This window comes from Mytilus galloprovincialis, chromosome 9 (genome assembly GCF_965363235.1).
Source record: "Mytilus galloprovincialis chromosome 9, xbMytGall1.hap1.1, whole genome shotgun sequence".
Taxonomy (NCBI): domain Eukaryota; kingdom Metazoa; phylum Mollusca; class Bivalvia; order Mytilida; family Mytilidae; genus Mytilus; species Mytilus galloprovincialis.
Genome location: NC_134846.1, coordinates 92262454 through 92281441, shown reverse-complemented (window position 1 = coordinate 92281441; position 18988 = coordinate 92262454). Strand labels below are relative to the sequence as shown.

Below are 18988 nucleotides of genomic sequence, written 5' to 3'. Positions count from 1 at the left end.
CGCAATCACGCATGTGATTCATTGACCTTGTTCATTGTGTATTAAAGTAAACAAGCCTGTCAGGAAGTCGACTGTTAGAATACCTGAATATGTCATGTTTACAATACCCCGGTAATTACCGGTATTAAGCTATGCTGATCACAAGAAGACAAGTTTTTGAACGTTAGTCAAGTTAGATCAAAACCCAAAATAATCTAAAAATATACGTTAGAAATGTTAGAAAAAAGCATTTAAAAAAACTTTTACAACAAAGATTAATCTCAGTTTATAATTCCTCCACAATAAGTATCTCCGGACTTTTTTTCCCACTTTATTGTGACTACTTTTACATTATTATAACATAAATCCTATATAATACTTGAAACTGCATCTTGGTGCCAAAAATGTAAATTTAGTGACAAGCTAAAACCAATAAACTTGAGAATGGAAATGGGGAATGTACGATCTTTTGTCATTTACAGCTTTTCAACCTGACTTCACCATTGTACGCTGAATATTTAACCCTCTAAAAAAATTAAGATTAATTTTTTGAAATATTCTTATCAATCTTAGTGAACCATTACTTGATTTGATGATTTTGGAAACTATGTAGACTTCTTCCATTACTTGGTCGGGTAGAACATCCATCAGCTTGACAAGTCATTTAAACACTGATTAACAGACATGTCATGCTGGATACTAGGACTTTGTGGTAATTAGATATCCATGGTCATTAGTTTTCAAGATGGCGTCTTCACGAGAATTGAGAGTCAATTTAAAAAATCTAATAACTCACTTATCTAGACAAATAAAGCTTTAATATTTTGGGAATATGCCTATTTATGTAGGATAAACATAATATCAAATTTTATTTTTTTTGCGAATTTTCCCTTTAAATAGAGAGGGTCTATATAATGTCAATGACCGCCGTGGATCGATTTGTAAACTGAGGATTGATAGTAAAAAGCAAATACATATAAAAAAGAAGATGTGGACGGTACGGGTATGATTTCCAATGAGACAACTGTCCACAAGAGACCAAAATGACACAGACATTAACAACTATAGGTCACCGTACGGCCTTCAACAATGAGCAAAGATCATACCGCATAGTCAGCTATAACAGGCCCCGAGATGACAATGTAAAACAATTCAAACGAGAAAAATAACGGCCTTATTTATATAAAAAAAAATAAATGAAAAACAAATATGCAACACATAAACAAACGACAACTACTGAATTACAGGCTCCTGACTTGGGACAGGCACATACATAAATAATGTGGCGGGGTTAAACATGTTAGCGGGATCCCAACCCTCCCCTTAACATGGGACACTCTATTTATAATGAATGTTAATAATATACAGATAAACGCTAACATAATTGAAATTAATAGACAACAAAAAGGAGCCAAAAAATGAGGAGCAGGCTTAAAATAATAATTGTCATGTCCCAAAGTACCTATGACTGTTGATACCTTTTCTGAAATTCTCCAGTCATAAAATCTTTTACAAAAATTTATCAATAGTTTACTATCCCTTGGCAGTCACTGATATATTTCTGTATACTACATACTACTACATACATATACTATGAATAAATTGTATTTGCTATGATTTACTATAAATTCAAATGGTTTACTGGGTGGGTGGATGGGGAGGGGGGCTCTTTACTATTTACAGCAGTCACTGATAATTTTATATAATATATCAGTGACAGTTTATGGTAATTATAGTATATATATATGTTCATAGTATACAGAAAAACAGAAGGAATGAAAATCGGAATTAGGAACTAGAGGCTCTAAAGAGCCTGTGTCGCTCACCTTGGTCTATGTGAATATTAAACAAAGGAAGCAGATGGATTCATGACAAAATTGTGTTTTGGTGATGGTGATGTGTTTGTACATCTTACTTTACTAAACATTCTGTTCACAGTCTACAGTTATCTCTATCTATAATGAACTTGGCCCAGTAGTTTAAGTGGAAAATGTTAGTAAAAATTTACAAATTTTATAAAAATGCTTTGGTTTTTGAGTTATAAGCCAAAAACTGCATTTTACCCCTATGTTCTATTTTTAGCCATGGCGGCCATATTGGTTGGTTGGCCAGGTCACGCCACACATTTTTTAAACTAAATATCCCAAAGATGATTGTGGCCAAGTTTGGATTAATTTGGCCCAGTAGTTTCAGAGAAGAAGATTTTTGTAAAAGATTACTAATCTTGACGAAAAATGGTTAAAAATTGACTATAAAGGTCAATAACTCCTAAAGGGGTCAACTGACCATTTTGGTCATGCTGACTTATTTGTAAATCTAACTTTGCTGAACATTATTGCTCTTTACAGTTTATCTCTATCTATAATAATATTCAAGATAATAACCAAAAACAGCAAAATTTCTTTAAAATTACCAATTCAGGGGCAGTAACCAAACAACAGGTTGTCTGATTCATCTGAAAATTTCAGGGCAGATAGATCTTGACCTGATAAACAATATTATCCCATGTCAGATTTGCTCTAAATGCTTTGGTTTTTGAGTTATAAGCCAAAAACTGCATTTGACCCCTATGTTCTATTTTTAGCAATGGCGACCATGTTTGTTGATAGATCAAAACTTCGGATACAATTTATAAATTAGATACCCTAAGGAACATTCAGTTAAAGTTTGAAAGTATTTGGCCCAGTAGTTTCAGAGGAGAAGATTCTTGAAATAGTTTACGACGACAGACGATAGACGACGGACGACGACGGACGCCAAGTGATGGCATAAGCTCACTTATCCCTTCGGGACAGGTGAGCTAAAAAGGGGAGGCCAAAAAAATGTGCCCAGTCCCCAAGTACCTTTGACTTTTGACACCTCTCCTGAAATTCTCCAGTTATTATTTTTTTACAGTAAATATATGCTCTATTTACCCGCAATTGCACGGGTGTGTTCCAGTGTATATTAAGTTTGAAGTCGATTGGACTTCAATTTCATCAAAAACTACTTTGACCAAAAACTTTAACCTGAAGTGGGACAGACGGACGGACGGACAAATGATTGAACAGACGGACGAACAGACCAGAAAATATAATGCCCCTCTACTATTGTAGGTGGGGCATGAAAAACATAATGCCCTATACAATCGTAGGTGGGGCATAAAAAGGCAATTATTTCTGTGAAATTAATTCAGCTGTGATTTGTTTATTGGTACAAATAGATGTCATACATAATCAAGCCAAATGTCATATTTTAGAAAGTCGTGTCCATGCACTTGTTTTCAAACATAAGGTTAAACTCAGTTAAAAATGATTTTTTTTCTCCACAATTACACCTTATATGAGAATACCGGATTTTGATTGGTTGGAAACCAGTGTATTTTTTGGCATATTCTAATATTTTTCCTTGTTTCCAACCAATTTGTCTGGGTTTTTTTAACCACTGTCAATGAATATGCCTCAAATTCCGCTCCACATCATGTTATTTGCTATTTTGGATATTCCCTTTTTACCCCGGCAAGTTTTTTCCGGTTTCCTGCCAAAACTATTCAGACATGGCGTTACATAGAGACAGCGCTAACACATACAAGTTCTTGTTATATTCTTACAATGCTTTGATAGTCTCTACTTTTCCTCCAATCTATGCATTAATATATTTATGGATTACAACTTACTAGTTTAAAGCATTTCCTTACAGAGAGTTATAATCAAATCTCTTCTGTGATATTAATCAGATATATCATGTTATAGAGGGGTATTATGAAAAATACCAGTCTGTGGACCAAGTTTACCTCACCTAATGGCTCGGGAAGTTTCACAGTCCTGTGATTGGTATTTTTCACAAATACCCCACCATAAAATTATATATCTGTTAAAAATAGCAGTTTGATATTACAAATAATAAAATTTTACGTTTGCAACTTAAAATCTCAAAATTAACTGTAGTGCATAACCGTAAGCTTAAGTCCGCAATAGCTCTGATTCGTTGTCTGAATTTGGTCATACTTTTCTTTAGACTTTTCTACTTTTTAACAATTTTTAACAGGTAACGAATAAACTGTAAGGAATTTGAAAAGCAACCTTATGTATTTTTTTATTTGTATATGTTCAGGTAATGGCATCCAGTAAACCTATACTATGTGGACCTTGCCATAAAGGGGAAGTAACCACTAAAGCTGACATCTGGTGTTACAACTGTGATGAAGGATTATGCTCAACCTGTTTAAAGCATCACAAAAGATCCAAAGGAACATGTGATCATAAAACTATTGATACCAAAAGTTATAAACCCTCCATCCAAGCCATTAAAACAGAATGTGACAAACACGGTCAACAGCTTAACTTGTACTGCCCTGGTCATTTAATGCCTTGCTGTGATGAATGTATTTCCACCGTTCATTCAAAATGTACCGGAATAAAAAGTTTAGCAGTTGTCGTGGATAAAACAAAGATTGAAAAATCAAAGGAAACTGTAGAGACAGACATACATTCTATATTAAATGTATTGGAAACAATAATCAACAACAAATTCAAAAACATCAAAACTGGAGAAAATCAGATTGTTAGCATAAAAAAGTCAATTAAAAGAATTAGACAGGAAATAAATAAACATTTAGATCACCTGGAGAAGAAGTTATGCCAAGAAACAGATACCATTTGGAATCAGGAAAAATCAACTGCAACTGATTTCATTTCTGAAATTGAAGCGAAAAAGAAAAACTTGAAGGAAATGAAAGAACATTTACAAACTGTCACAACACATACTTCTAAACTACAATCATTTCTTGGTGTACATCAGATTGATCAACAAGTCCATCAATGTCAAAGATATGTTGAAGATCTGGAAAATGATGAGAGGACCAAAGAAGTTGACATCAAAATGAAGCAAAATGATGAAATAGAAAAGATACTGAGCAAGTTAGAATCATTAGAATCCCTAGGAGAAGTCATTGTTATAAAGACAGAAGTAGCCATGAAAATAGAAATAAGTGTGGGAACAAAACCACAAGTAGAATTACACGAACAATCCAACATAAACAGCATGACCATGAATATAGAGACAGAGATAGAGATCAACATAAAGAAGGTGATAAGTGACATGATTTGTCTGATGGATGGAAGAGTTATAGTAGTGGAAGACTTGGGTAAAGTTAATCTACTTACTTCTGATGGTAAACTACAGAAACAGTTATGTATACCTGGTGGAGCCAAGAGTATTACACAGATCAATCAGAACACTATAGCCATAACTTATCCTGGTGAGAGAGTCATTAAGATCTTCAATATGGAGAATGAAAAAGTTACCAAAGTTATCACATTAGACAAAAGATGCTATGGTTTATCATTCTTCAATAATTCTATGGCTGTAGGTTTGAGTAATGATGAAATCCGTATTATAGACTTGGAAGGAAATACACTGAAGTCAATACAGGTTGACAGTAAATCACTACTGTCTAACCTTGTTTACTGTAATGACAGAGTTATCTATAGTGACTTTAATGGTGGAGCAGTATACTGTTATGATGGATCAGGTAAACAGATGTGGAAATATACACAGGATTTAACAGGACCAGAAGGACTTTGTACAGATACTTATGGTTACATTATTGTAGTAGACAATATAACTAATAGAGTAGTAGTGATATCAAAAGATGGACAGGAGAGTAAAGTACTGATTGGTAAAGAGGATGGACTGAAGAATCCTTATTGTATTTGTTTTAAACATAATGAGTCTTCAGGTTTTATTTGTGATCGCTACAGTAACTACTTGACAAAATTTAACTTAACCTATAGATAAAATGCACATTAAGTAATCTTATGATATTTATATTTGTGTACCTGGGTTTGAAAATTTTAAAAAGTAATATGCAAATATACATAATACAAGTTGTGACATTTGGTGTGAATTTTGAATGTCAAAGAAAAAAAGGCAGGTGTACATATGTTAAAGTGTGATGTTGTTGTTTGGTTACTGTCTATTAACATTCACATCACATTACCTTATCATACCCGTAGCCATACCCCCCCCCCCCCCCCCCCTTGAAATCGAATAAGCACAGTTAAAGTCAACGTTTTGTTCAAATTATGACTGTTAAAGTCGAGTTCACGAGTCCAACAAACCCCCCCTTGGAAATTCCTGGCTACAGGCCTGCTTATACATGTATTCCTAACTAGAGATATTTGGTTTGAATGTGGGAGGAAAATGTAGACCAGTGTATAGATGTTTTTGTTAGTTTTTATTGTGTTGTTGATTTACTGTCTAATTCATGTTCATGTCACAAATCCTTATATTCTTATATTTTAATTTATATATGGGATGTATTCTTCTGAGGTTTGAGTCTCAATTAAATCTTATTCTGGAATAATTTCCAAAATACATGAAATATGTAATTAAAGTGGAAAATATCAATGAATTTAATTTTTTTATAATCAAACTTCACTTTGTGAAAAAATATTGTGTATTTACAATGAGTAGTTTTTAAGTAATTGATTTTTCAAATTTTGTTACTAATCAAGTCAGTCTTTTTAGCAAACATTTTGAGAAAATGTGTGAGGGACACAAAAAATGATTTTACCAGAAACATGTAAATCCCATACACAGCTACTTTTGCACAGGTACTATATTTTATGTACCATAAATCTGTAGTACTGGAAATTTTAATATTCAGTACTATTTTGCTACTTTAAAATTATTGTAATATTTAGGTACCTGTATTTTACAGTACTTGGTTTGTACTTGAAATTTAAGTACCACATATTTTTGGTTGCATGGTTACATTTTCAGCATTTTGAAAGTTTTTCTCTTTTAAATCTTTTAAAATAATGACGTTCAAACATGGAATACTGTGATCGTTGTTGTTATTATTATTTTGTACCAATTTTTGAAGTACAAACCAAATACTGTCAAGTACAGGTACCTAAAAATTACAATAATTCTAAAGTAAAGAAATAGTACTAAATATTAAAAGTAAAGGAGTAGGTCCGGTAAGACCCCTTTTTGGCCCCAAAATATAGCAGTTTTACAATATTGTTAAAATGTAACCTTTTAAATATATATTGGACAGTAGAATGCTTCTGCTACATAAATATTGGTTGTTTTTGGCAATACAATGCACATATATCGAGTACTAGCACCATTAAGTCACGCTAAATTACTGAAATCTTCACAATTCTATCATTTTAGCTAAATTTTAGACGGTTTTCGTGTAAAACGAAAGTGGCCGCATTCGTGTTCATCATTAATATTGAAATGTAAGTTGTATTTTATGATAATACATAACATATATAAAGATTTTGGATGAACACGGATGCAGCCACTTTCATTTTTGACAAAAACTATCTAAAAAGTGACATTTTTCGACATATTTGGTAGATTTTTCATATTTGAGCTTGAATCGGATCGTTTTCAATGACTAAATCAGTTAAAATCTTTCACATAAACTAATTGATTCAAATGAAATAGACACTTAAGTGTTTAAAAAGAGGTCAAATTCATTCATCAGATGAACTTGAAATTTGAGGCCAAAATTGATCCTGACGAATGAATTTGACCTCTTTGGCAGCCAATGTCAATAGTAATATATGGCCTTGAAATGATCATACTGATGGTGAAAAAAGGTTGGCATTTTTTTTCTTCTTCTTTCAAATCAAAGGTCCGTCAGGCGTAGCTAGCAACCAAAACAAGTTGGGATTGCAATAGTGGAAGGTCAAGGATCTTGGACCACAGCTAATTGAATCCCTGTTGGTCTTGAGGAACATCTTTAATTAGCTTTCTGAAGTGGCAGTTTATAGTGAAGGAGGAATCCCCCTTGTCCTGTTTTCTGAAAATCACACCCGACACATTTGATTCATACATGTTTTTCTATCTGTAAATGGTAATTTGACCTTGACATTTAGCTCACCTATTAGGGGAGGTATGACAGAAGAAATACTAAAACCAAAAGGTCTATGTATGAAAAGATATGGCTGAATCAAGCTCCTTTCCTTTCTAAATTGTTAATTTCAAGCACGATTGTTACGACTTTTAAGTGACTTTGAATAGGAAAATTGGGATGACCTTGTTACAACACTATAAATGACCTACAAGTATAAATTGTTATGACATTATAAAGAAGTGAAACTGTGAGCTACTGCTCACTGATGATACCCCCGCTGCAACTGGATAATTCTAATAGTGTAAAAATATATAGTGTTAGGTAAACAGGAAATTGCTGAGTGATGAAAGCTGACTTATAATATAAATCCTGAAACTTAATTTCAGAAACCCTTATGATGTGGTTCCTGAGAAAGATACAACAAAAATATTCATGGGATGGATTGACGGACTGACAAAGGTAAAACAGTTAACCCCCACCTTTTTATAGCGGGGTATAATGACCTTGAAACTCGCATTGGTATGACATATAAATGACCTTGGGGCATGCATTGGTGCCACATTACAGACTTTGAGGCATGAATTATACTGACATTATAAACTGACCTTCAAACATGTATGGTTATGACATTTAAATACTTTATCTTCAGGGTCCATAAGGGCAGCAAAATCACAACTTGGACATCTGTAAAAGAAAAATAGGTTTCAAAGTAAGACTTTGATAATAATATTCTTGTAAAATTGAGTGTGTTATGATATTGTAATTATTATATTTATTTATGTTGGCCTTATTTGTGTTTGTGTGGCCTGATAGTTGTTTACAGAATAATCTTATAACTGTGCAGTTTAGAAATCACTGGAACAATCACAGATACTTACAGAATTATTGGAACTTTCCATTTAACTTACATAACATGCATAATGATTTCAGAATGATCCTAATAAAAGATGCGTTATTCAAACTTCTACAAGTTTCTAGAATCTTCTGTTCTAGTTTTCTAGGGCATTCTATTCCTAGCGTGTTCTAGAGATTTCCGTGACAACTATATTATATACAGACACTAAGGTTAAACTTTCAGGCTAAGACATAGACATCAATAGACATTAGTATTCACAGCATTTGGATTGACACTTTTATTTTACATTGTACATCATCATACTAGATTGTGACCTTAGTAGTGGACGTAATATTCTGATTGTATTCCTGAGAAATTTTCCGGATACAGATAAAGATAAAAGATTGGATTTTGACAGTTGAGTTGACAGTAATATTTGTGTAATAATTCTTGTAAACTTTTGATTAATAAATCTTGTTAAATCTGATTATTGATATGTGTCTTTTGTTGGCTACAATTAAAAGGTGATTTCTGACTGTAACAAGTGTAAGTAAAATACTAAAACGCTTAGAATGGAGATCTCTAGAACAAAGGCAAAAAGATGTAAGACTCACAATGCTTTTCAAAATTGTTTTGAAATGAGAAAGTTGCAGTGACAAAGGAAGGTCATCTGATGCCCCTAAACAACTGTCAAGTAAAATGCATGAAAGAAGCTTCGAAATTATTACTGGAATTATGCCTTCTTTCCATGAACCATAAAAGATTGGAACACTCTCCCTCCTGGTGATGTATCAGCATCGTCAGTAAAGGCTTTTAAAGCCTCTCTGACAAAGCTGGAATAAATTCTAACAATATGGGGCAGGGCCGTAACTAGCCTCTTCTAATCGTGAGGCAAAATATTTTCACCAACGGAGCGAGGCGAATTTTTTTTGGCAAGGGGTCTGGGGGCCGCTCAAGGCTCAAGGCCCCCAGAAGCTCTGAGAAAAATAACGCAAAATCGTGCATTCTGAGCGTTTCCAGGACGCTTTCTGACATTGAAACGCAATTAAGTTTTAGCTATTTTTTCTCCGCAAAATTCTGGTCTCAAATGGCAAAAACAAAGATTCATTATAATTTAAGACTTTTACGTCTTATGGACAACATTAAAAGACCGATATGTAGAATAAAGCAAAAATCGTAATTCTCATAATCATTAATACCGGATCTGTATGTCGACTGTCTGTTCTCGTCTTGTATTGTGCTTAGACTTTGGTGATTTTTTTTATGACTAGATTTAAATATAGTGACATTGCAGTATTATATTTTAAGTACTAGTACTGCTTAAGTTGACACTAGGGACCATCTTGGTATTAATGATTCTTTTATTGTTGAAAAACACTCCAGCAACTTTGACCATTGGTCATTAGTATTTTTTCTATGCATTGACTTTGTGTGTGATAGGTTTCGTGAACATTTACTCGAAATTCCTTTATTTTCTGTTAAAGGGTCTGAACATGACTTAATGCAAGTTTAACCCTTCAATGTTCAAGGTCATATGGCAATACATTATTGTTTTTTTTTTAATTATTTGATATCGGGAAATTGGTGACCTTACTTTAATTCAACCCATGTCAGCTATCTAGTTTTATCTACAAAAAAAGCCAGTTTTGTATTCTTTGATATCAAGTTCAATTCTCCATTCAGAAACAACCATTTTTTCTGTGTCTTGTAGCATCGTTTATTCTTAAAATATTCTCTCGCACAATATCTGGACATCAATGGGCATGCAACATTGCAAAACCACACGTTTACAAATGAAAATCAACTCTCAGACTAGTCATAAAGTAGGACAATAAATGAACAAAAGACAAACACGGGACACAGAAGTACAAACAATAGACCATCAACTTTGAAAACTAAAAGTAAAATAGAAACATGGATCACGAAAAACATGCAGGGGCGACACCAGAGAGTGAAGAGAACTTGCTTCGTGCTAGACACTTTCCGTGAAAACAATTTGATATTAAGACAATCTTTTGTTTCAGTTTTTTTTTCTTCATTTTTTTAATTTCTAACATGAGGCATTTGCCTCATTTGCCTCAATGTAGTTACGGCCCTGTGGGGTTGGGGGGAGTCGTCCGTATGCGCATCAAACTTATGGCAAATTATTTAATTTGTTGCTTGTGGCCATTATCCGGTAGAAGAAGTAGTAGAAGAACAGAAACTGATCTGCCACTGTCGTGACTGTAGCCACCCAGTTTAAAGAACAAAATTATTTATTTTTTTCAAAATCATCAATTCTAAACACTTTGAAAAGATTTGAAGATTCTGAGAAGAAATAAAGACCCTTGACCAATCAGAATCAAGAATTTTGTATGTTACCTCACTAAACTTGATATTTTCTATGTTACCTGACTAGATTTGCTAAATCTGCCAAGTTGATATTTTCTATGTTACCTGACTAGATCTGTTAAATCTGCCAAGTTGATATTTTCTATGTTACCTGACTAGATCTGTTAAATCTGCTAAGTTGATATTTTCTATGTTACCTGACTAGATCTGTTAAATCTGCCAAGTTGATATTTTCTATGTTACCTGACTAGATCTGTTAAATCTGCTAAGTTGATATTTTCTATGTTACCTGACTAGATCTGCTAAATCTGCCAAGTTGATATTTTCTATGTTACCTGACTAGATCTGCTAAATCTGCCAAGTTGATATTTTCTATGTTACCTGACTAGATCTGTTAAATCTGCCAAGTTGATATTTTCTATGTTACCTGACTAGATCTGTTAAATCTGCCAAGTTGATATTTTCTATGTTACCTGACTAGATCTGTTAAATCTGCCAAGTTGATATTTTCTATGTTACCTGACTAGTTCTGCTAAATCTGCCAAGTTGATATTTTCTATGTTACCTGACTAGATCTGCTAAATCTGCCAAGTTGATATTTTCTATGTTACCTGACTAGATCTGTTAAATCTGCCAAGTTGATATTTTCTATGTTACCTGACTAGATCTGTTAAATCTGCCAAGTTGATATTTTCTATGTTACCTGACTAGATCTGTTAAATCTGCTAAGTTGATATTTTCTATGTTACCTGACTAGATCTGTTAAATCTGCCAAGTTGATATTTTCTATGTCACCTGACTAGATCTGCTAAATCTGTCAAGTTGATATTTTCTATGTCACCTGACTAGATCTGTTAAATCTGCCAAGTTGATATTTTCTATGTCACCTGACTAGATCTGCTAAATCTGCCAAGTTGATATTTTCTATGTTACCTGACTAGATCTGTTAAATCTGCCAAGTTGATATTTTCTATGTTACCTGACTAGATCTGTTAAATCTGCCAAGTTGATATTTTCTATGTTACCTGACAAGATCTGTTAAATCTGCCAAGTTGATATTTTCTATGTTACCTGACAAGATCTGTTAAATCTGCCAAGTTGATATTTTCTATGTTACCTGACTAGATCTGTTGAATCTGCCAAGTTGATATTTTCTATGTTACCTGACTAGATCTGTTGAATCTGCCAAGTTGATATGTTCTATGTTACCTGACTAGATCTGTTAAATCTGCCAAGTTGATATGTTCTATGTTAAATCTGTCAAGTTGATATTTTCTATGTTACCTGACTAGATCTGTTAAATCTGCCAAGTTGATATTTTCTATGTTACCAGGGATCTCCATGGCCTGTTTAACGATGGAGCCCCGCCATCGTTCAAATGTCTTGCGCCATTGTCAAATGACTCGCGCCATCGTTAAATTGTCTTGCGCCATCGTTAAATTGTCTTCCGCCATCGTTCAAAACTTCATCGTTATTTGTAGCCCGACGCCATTTTTTTTATCAATTATAATCAAATGCATGTAATTGATAACCCTTAGGCTTTTTATGTTATAATCCAATACAGTTCTAACGCCTGAGGGATTTCCGGATTAAGATCGCTAATTACTTGTACCTGAGCTTGTACAGGTAGATCAACAAACCAAACAGGAGAATACTATCTGAGGATAGACGATCCATTTGTCGAAGTAATCAACTAAGTTTCAGCAAATGATTATGATCATTTAGATTAAATAAATAAATTAATAAATTAATCCAGTTACAAAGAAAACAGTTTAACAAGTCGAACACGTGCTTTATTTTGACTTACGCAATCAGCATCCCCCTTTTTTAAGAAGTACAAAATAAGACGCAAAACAGTAAATATTATTTCATCGTAAATAAATCGAGTACTGCTGTAACGATAATTTAGAATTACTTTAAAAGTTTAAAAGTAAAAACTTAAATATTTCCTGTAAAGAAATATCGTATCTAAATTCCGAATTCATTTCGTATATTACAATCAAATTGATACATCCGCGTTTCCGGTTTCTATTACCTCAGACTCGAAAGATGCATGTTGCAGAGCATCAATTTTTCCAGATAGTCATTAAAAACCTTTTCATTTGTCGACGTTTGCTTTACAAATCTCTTTAACCTTTTACATAACCCGTACGAATTGTTTTGTTGTTGCTGCAAATCAGCCATACCGGTAATGGGCTCTGAATTTGACAGTGTCCACGAAAAATAAGCTCCACATTAGATGATTTTTAACCCCCATAACAATTACCAAAAATAAAAGAAATCTGCATGGGGACCTTCATGACAGCTTTTGGTCATTCTCGACTAAGGGGGGGGCCATGATGACTTGGCATTTGAATGGTTAAAAACGGCAATAAATGAAAATATTGATACTTCTAATTCTATAATGAAAATTCAAATAAATATAATTTAAATAAGCAATGAATTAGCATTTTCACCATTCCTTGTATGGAGGGATAAAATACTTCCGATCGCGCTACACTGTACAGCGTAGACAAGGTTTGTAATGGTGAAAGTTCCTCCATGGTTCAATTTTCATCCATGGAGATCCCTGTGTTACCTGACTAGATCTGTTAAATCTGCTAAGTTGATATTTTCTATGGTACCTGACTAGATCTGTTAAATCTGCCAAGTTGATATTTTCTATGTTACCTGACAAGATCTGTTAAATCTGTCAAGTTGATATTTTCTATGTTACCTGACTAGATCTGTTAAATCTGCCAAGTTGATATTTTCTATGTTACCTGACTAGATCTGTTAAATCTGTCAAGTTGATATTTTCTATGTTACCTGACAAGATCTGTTAAATCTGCCAAGTTGATATTTTCTATGTTACCTGACTAGATCTGTTAAATCTGCCAAGTTGATATTTTCTATGTTACCTGACTAGATCTGCTAAATCTGCCAAGTTGATATTTTCTATGTTACCTGACTAGATCTGTTAAATCTGCCAAGTTGATATTTTCTATGTTACATGACTAGATCTGTTAAATCTGCTAAGTTGATATTTTCTATGTTACCAGACTAGATATGCTAAATCTGCCAAGTTGATATTTTCTAAGTTACCTGACTAGATCTGTTAAATCTGCCAAGTTGATATTTTCTTCCTGGACTCTATCTTCATACTTTGACAGAATGTTACTGGACAGAGCTTTCTGTAATTGACCTACATATATACAATAAGGTCATGAAAGGAATAAAGCGAGTAAGAATTAGAGAAATATATTCATTGGTTCAATATTTACCTGCAATCTGACACCATATATTTTGTCTATGGCGGAATTATCATTAAAACAGAAGGTCTATTTCAAAATAATTCTTATATGATTTGCATATTAGGGATCATGTTGATATAATTGGTTGAGAGGTCTTCCAGTAGTGGTTCTTGACATTTGTTTTTCGATAGACGACATTGACAGAACTACTTTTTGTAACCATTGTGGACGAGATGACAGCAACTTTGAAATAAAAAAAATTCTGTGTGTTCATCGTTAAAATGTTAACAAATAAATTCATTCGAATGATTATAAGACATTTTTGATTTTTTTTTTTTTTATCAGATTGCTATTTTCATACTGATACAGTACATTTTTTGTTGCCATAACCAGAAAATAAATTCATGCACCAGGCCAATTCAACAATTTACCTGTGATAAAGGTTTGGAGCGGGGAAATTAAATTCCTTATCCCTTATTTTAAAGAATTATAAGAATTAAAAGCCATTTTGAAGGAATTTATTGGCGTATAAACTGGACCAAGTCACTCACAAACATATCCTTAAAGTGATTGTGAGTGAATTAATCGTGTTTATACACCAATAAATTCCTTTAAAAAAGCATTTAATCCTATATGATCTTTTTAATATGAGAAGAATTACAAATAGCCATTTGAATATCCTTGTCAAAATATACCATTCTAGTGCATTTAGAAATAAATGCAAAATAAAATTGGTTATTTATACATGACTGTGTTTTATAGGATTATAATATATTAAATGTATGAATTGGAAATTCTTAATAAAAAGGTTTAGACAATTTAGTGGTTATTTATTCATTCAACCTTTTATGCTGTCAACTTGAAATTAAGTCTGTTGTTTACCTAGTAATATTATCATGCATTAATACCATGTGCATCTGTTTAAGTAAGAAAAATATGACTCCCAGTTTATGTAATGACTTTTTAATGACTGGGCAATTTTATGAGTATCATTACATCATAATTTAAAATAATTTTGACTGCCCAGGACATCGTGTCAGCTGTAAGTTGAGAATCTACTGACAGAATATAAGCCTATATATACTTATACAAATATTTATCAATCACATTTTAATCAGTTGATAATTAAGAGCTCATTTTTATCATTTTGTTATAAAAGATTTCTCCCTTATTTATGAGCCCAAATTAACAAATTGGTCACAATTATGAATTAAGCTGGCCATTTGTTGTACATTTGCAGTCAACTTAGTCATTAGCTGTCTTTCTACCTTTTAAATTTCAATTTTTGATGAAAGAATGTTAAAAATCTTCCGTTCATTCCCACCCTTGACCTACTGAATAGTAAAATTGATCGTCTCGTAATAAATTAAAAAGAAAAGAAAAAGAAAACAAATCAGCTGAGTGATTTATTAAGGATGAAAATCATCATAAAATGATAACTCAAACAGACGCTCTGTTTCTCTCTTTAATAGTTTTTAATGTTAAATCCAAAGATGCTCAAACTTGCCGTTGTATTTTATTTCATTTAAACGTCCTTTTTTGATTTTCCTTGTAGCTGCCATTTTTGTTACCTGTGAAACTTGTAAAATTCAAGTTGTCTCCCTTTTTTACGATTCTGATAGCGATTTGACTTTACCATGAAGTCAGTCAGCCGGTGAGTATGAGAAATACGAAAAAAGAGAAAGATTGATGATTCAAAAAAGTCGAATACAAATGTAAACTAGCTATTGTTGAGTTATATATCAAATACTATATTCTAATAATTAATGTAACTTACTCATAGGGTAGGAAGCATCACATCCATCTGTCATACACAGTAAATCAGCCTGTAAATACAAATTATGTTAATTAAAAACACACATTCATTAACTGTCAACAAAGGGATATATTTGGAAAATAAATAGGGAATGTGTCCATACGACACAGATGATGCACCCGCTATCATTTCACGTAATAAAGGGTCATAACTGAAGAACTGTTAAAGTGACGCTACCCAAATTTGAACTTGATCCAAGTTTTGTGGTAATAAACATTTCAACACATTTAGTTGAGGCAAACTTAAGTTAGAGAAAGAAAACGAAAAGTTCAGCAATGTTTTTATTTGTTTTAGGGGCGTAACTCTAGATGGTAAAAGTGATGCCAACAAATTTCATATCCGACCAGTTTTTTTTGTGGTAAAAAGCAATGTGAATAAATTTCGTGATATTTGGTTGAGGTAAACAAAAGTTCATCAGTTGAAACTAATTTTGGGACATACAGATGTACAGACAAGGATAAAATATAATGCCCCGTCCGCTACGATAGGGGCATAACAACTGTCAATAGTCCAGTCAATCTAGCATAAATTTGACCCTAACCTTGAAGTAATTGCAACAGAAGATTTTCAAGTTTAAATTTTAACCCTTTCAACGCTATACACGGCATATATCCACAATGACATACGCCATCTACCACTGCTATTCGCGGCATATGCCGCGATGACAACTGATTTTTCATTAGGACTCTTAAACCATTCGGTTTTCATTCTTTAATTTTTCCTCGTATAAAAATCGAGGATATGCAAGGTCTCATTTGCGCTTGAAATCCTGGCAATTTTTATTGTAAAATCATGCAGTAGAATGACAATTCAAAGGAAAATAAAAACAAATATTTTGACAAATGCAAATGGCGGAAATCAAAAATTAAGCTGTAAATATGGAAATATTTCAGCATTTCTATGGCGAAACTGACGAGGATTAGTTAAAAGGTTTCTGGTTAACTAAATGTGTTTATTACATTAAATTTGTGTGGGAAATATGAATTGATCGATCATTACCAGACATAGACAAAGGGGGGAAAACGGACGAAGCCACTAATTTGTGCCACGATTACATAATACGTTGTGTATGGTGTAATACGCTACGGAATTGAGCAATTGGTGTCTTCATTATTATATGGCAGATAAAACAAGTGAAACTGCGAGCTACTGCTCACTGATGATACCCCCGCCGCAAGTGGATAATATTAATAGTGTAAAAATATGCAAGTGTTCGGTAAACAGGAAGTTGTCGAGTGATGAATCTGAAAACGCATCACACGGTATAGCTGACTTATAAAAATCCTGAAACCAAATTTCAGAAATCCTTGTATTGTAGTTCCTGAGAAAAATGTGACGAAAATTTTTAACTTGGTTATCATGTGTAAAATCATACAAGTGTTCGGTAAACAGGAAGTTGTCAAGTGATGAATCTGAAAACGCATCACACGGTATAGCTGACTTATAAAAATCCTGAAACCAAATTTCAGAAATCCTTGTATTGTAGTTCCTGAGAAAAATGTGACGAAAATTTTCAACTTGGTTATCATGTGTAAAATCATACAAGTGTTCGGTAAACAGGAAGTTGTCGAGTGATGAATCTGAAAACGCATCACACGGTATAGCTGACTTATAAAAATCCTGAAACCAAATTTCAGAAATCCTTGTATTGTAGTTCCTGAGAAAAATGTGACGAAAATTTTCAACTTGGCTATCATGTGTAAAATCAGACAAGTGTTCGGTTAACAGGAAGTTGTCAAGTGATGAATCTGAAAACGCATCACACGGTATGGCTGACATATATAAATGTTGATACCAAATTACAGAAAGGGTGGATGTGTAGTTCCTGAGAAAAATGTGACGAAAGTTTCATGGGACGGACTGACTGACGGACGGACGGACTGATGGACGGACAGACAGAGGTAAAACAGTATACCCCCCTTTTTTAAAGCGGGGGTATAACAACAAAACAGATATAGACTAAAAGTAGTTTTTATTCAAAATTCAACACAAATTCAATAAATTACACCTTTCACCTGGTAATAATCTGAAAATGCAGGTAACCTGATAAAAATTTTACTGAAATAACTGCCTAACATTACAGTTCATATTCTCCTTAGCATTTTTCATGCAATAACTTTCTCTGTATCTCTTATAATAAAAAATTTGTAAGGGTTCCGCGGAACCCAGGGTCTCGCCTACTCTTTCTGTTAATCGCAAGCTCAACAAAAATGAGGAAACAAATCAATAAAATATTCCTGTTGATACTATCTTTTGATTGTAAGAAGCTTCTGTCCAAGTTTGGTAAAAATCCAGGATAGTTTATGTAATAAATGTTTAAAAAAATTAACTGCACACTGAATGTAATGTTAACTAGAAGAAAACAAAATTTCCTTCTAGATACTAGCTTTTGATCATAAACAAGCTTCTTTCCAAGCTGGGTACAAATCCAAAATAGTATAAGAAAGTTATTAAAATTTTAAAAAGTTAAACCACAGAATGAATGTGTTGTTTCGCAGCAAATCTAAGTCATTTTAAAAGTAAAATACAAAAAAATAGATTTATTTTTTTACAAAATTTCCTTCTAGATACTAGCTTTTGATCATAATCAAGCTTCTGTCCAAGTTTGGTACAAATCCAAAATACAGTTAACTCTCGTTGTCTCGAACTCGGTTGACTCGAAATTTCGGATGAGTCGAAGTTTCACGTGGTCCCGAACTTTATTCCATACAAAAGTATGTAATTCGACTCCTGATGAGTCGAAATTGGATGAGTCGAAATTTCGGTTGAGTCGAACTAAATTTACGGTCCCAAGGTTAACAAAAGCATTCAAAATTCTTTTTTTATCTCGAACTATACAAATATGTCAAAGCATGACCTCCGGGATTTAAATGGATTGAATAGTTAATCTGACAATACACTTGTAATTAAATTTCCGGTCACTGACCACAGTATTGATT

The 18988-nt window shown here is 33.2% G+C and overlaps 3 protein-coding genes across 7 annotated transcripts in view; 2 read left to right on the top strand and 1 right to left on the bottom strand.

Annotated features, from left to right (window-relative positions):
* The window catches only part of LOC143046355 (uncharacterized), a 37206-nt gene extending 30837 nt beyond the window's left edge, over positions 1-6369 (top strand). Inside the window, exon 2 of the mRNA XM_076219486.1 lies at positions 4072-6369. Coding sequence (XP_076075601.1) covers positions 4075-5757 — 1683 coding nt within the window. The 5' untranslated portion in view covers positions 4072-4074 and the 3' untranslated portion in view covers positions 5758-6369. The remainder of the gene's footprint in view (positions 1-4071) is intronic.
* Positions 1-18988, top strand: part of LOC143046369 (hexosaminidase D-like) — a 201368-nt gene that overhangs the window by 157085 nt on the left and 25295 nt on the right. The window lies entirely within an intron of this gene.
* Positions 1-18988, bottom strand: part of LOC143046362 (E3 ubiquitin-protein ligase RNF216-like) — a 145110-nt gene that overhangs the window by 119161 nt on the left and 6961 nt on the right. The window contains exons 5-7 of the mRNA XM_076219489.1: positions 16011-16059; positions 14085-14184; positions 8440-8518 (exon numbers count right to left, since the gene is read on the bottom strand). Coding sequence (XP_076075604.1) covers positions 8440-8518; positions 14085-14184; positions 16011-16059 — 228 coding nt within the window. The remainder of the gene's footprint in view (positions 1-8439; positions 8519-14084; positions 14185-16010; positions 16060-18988) is intronic.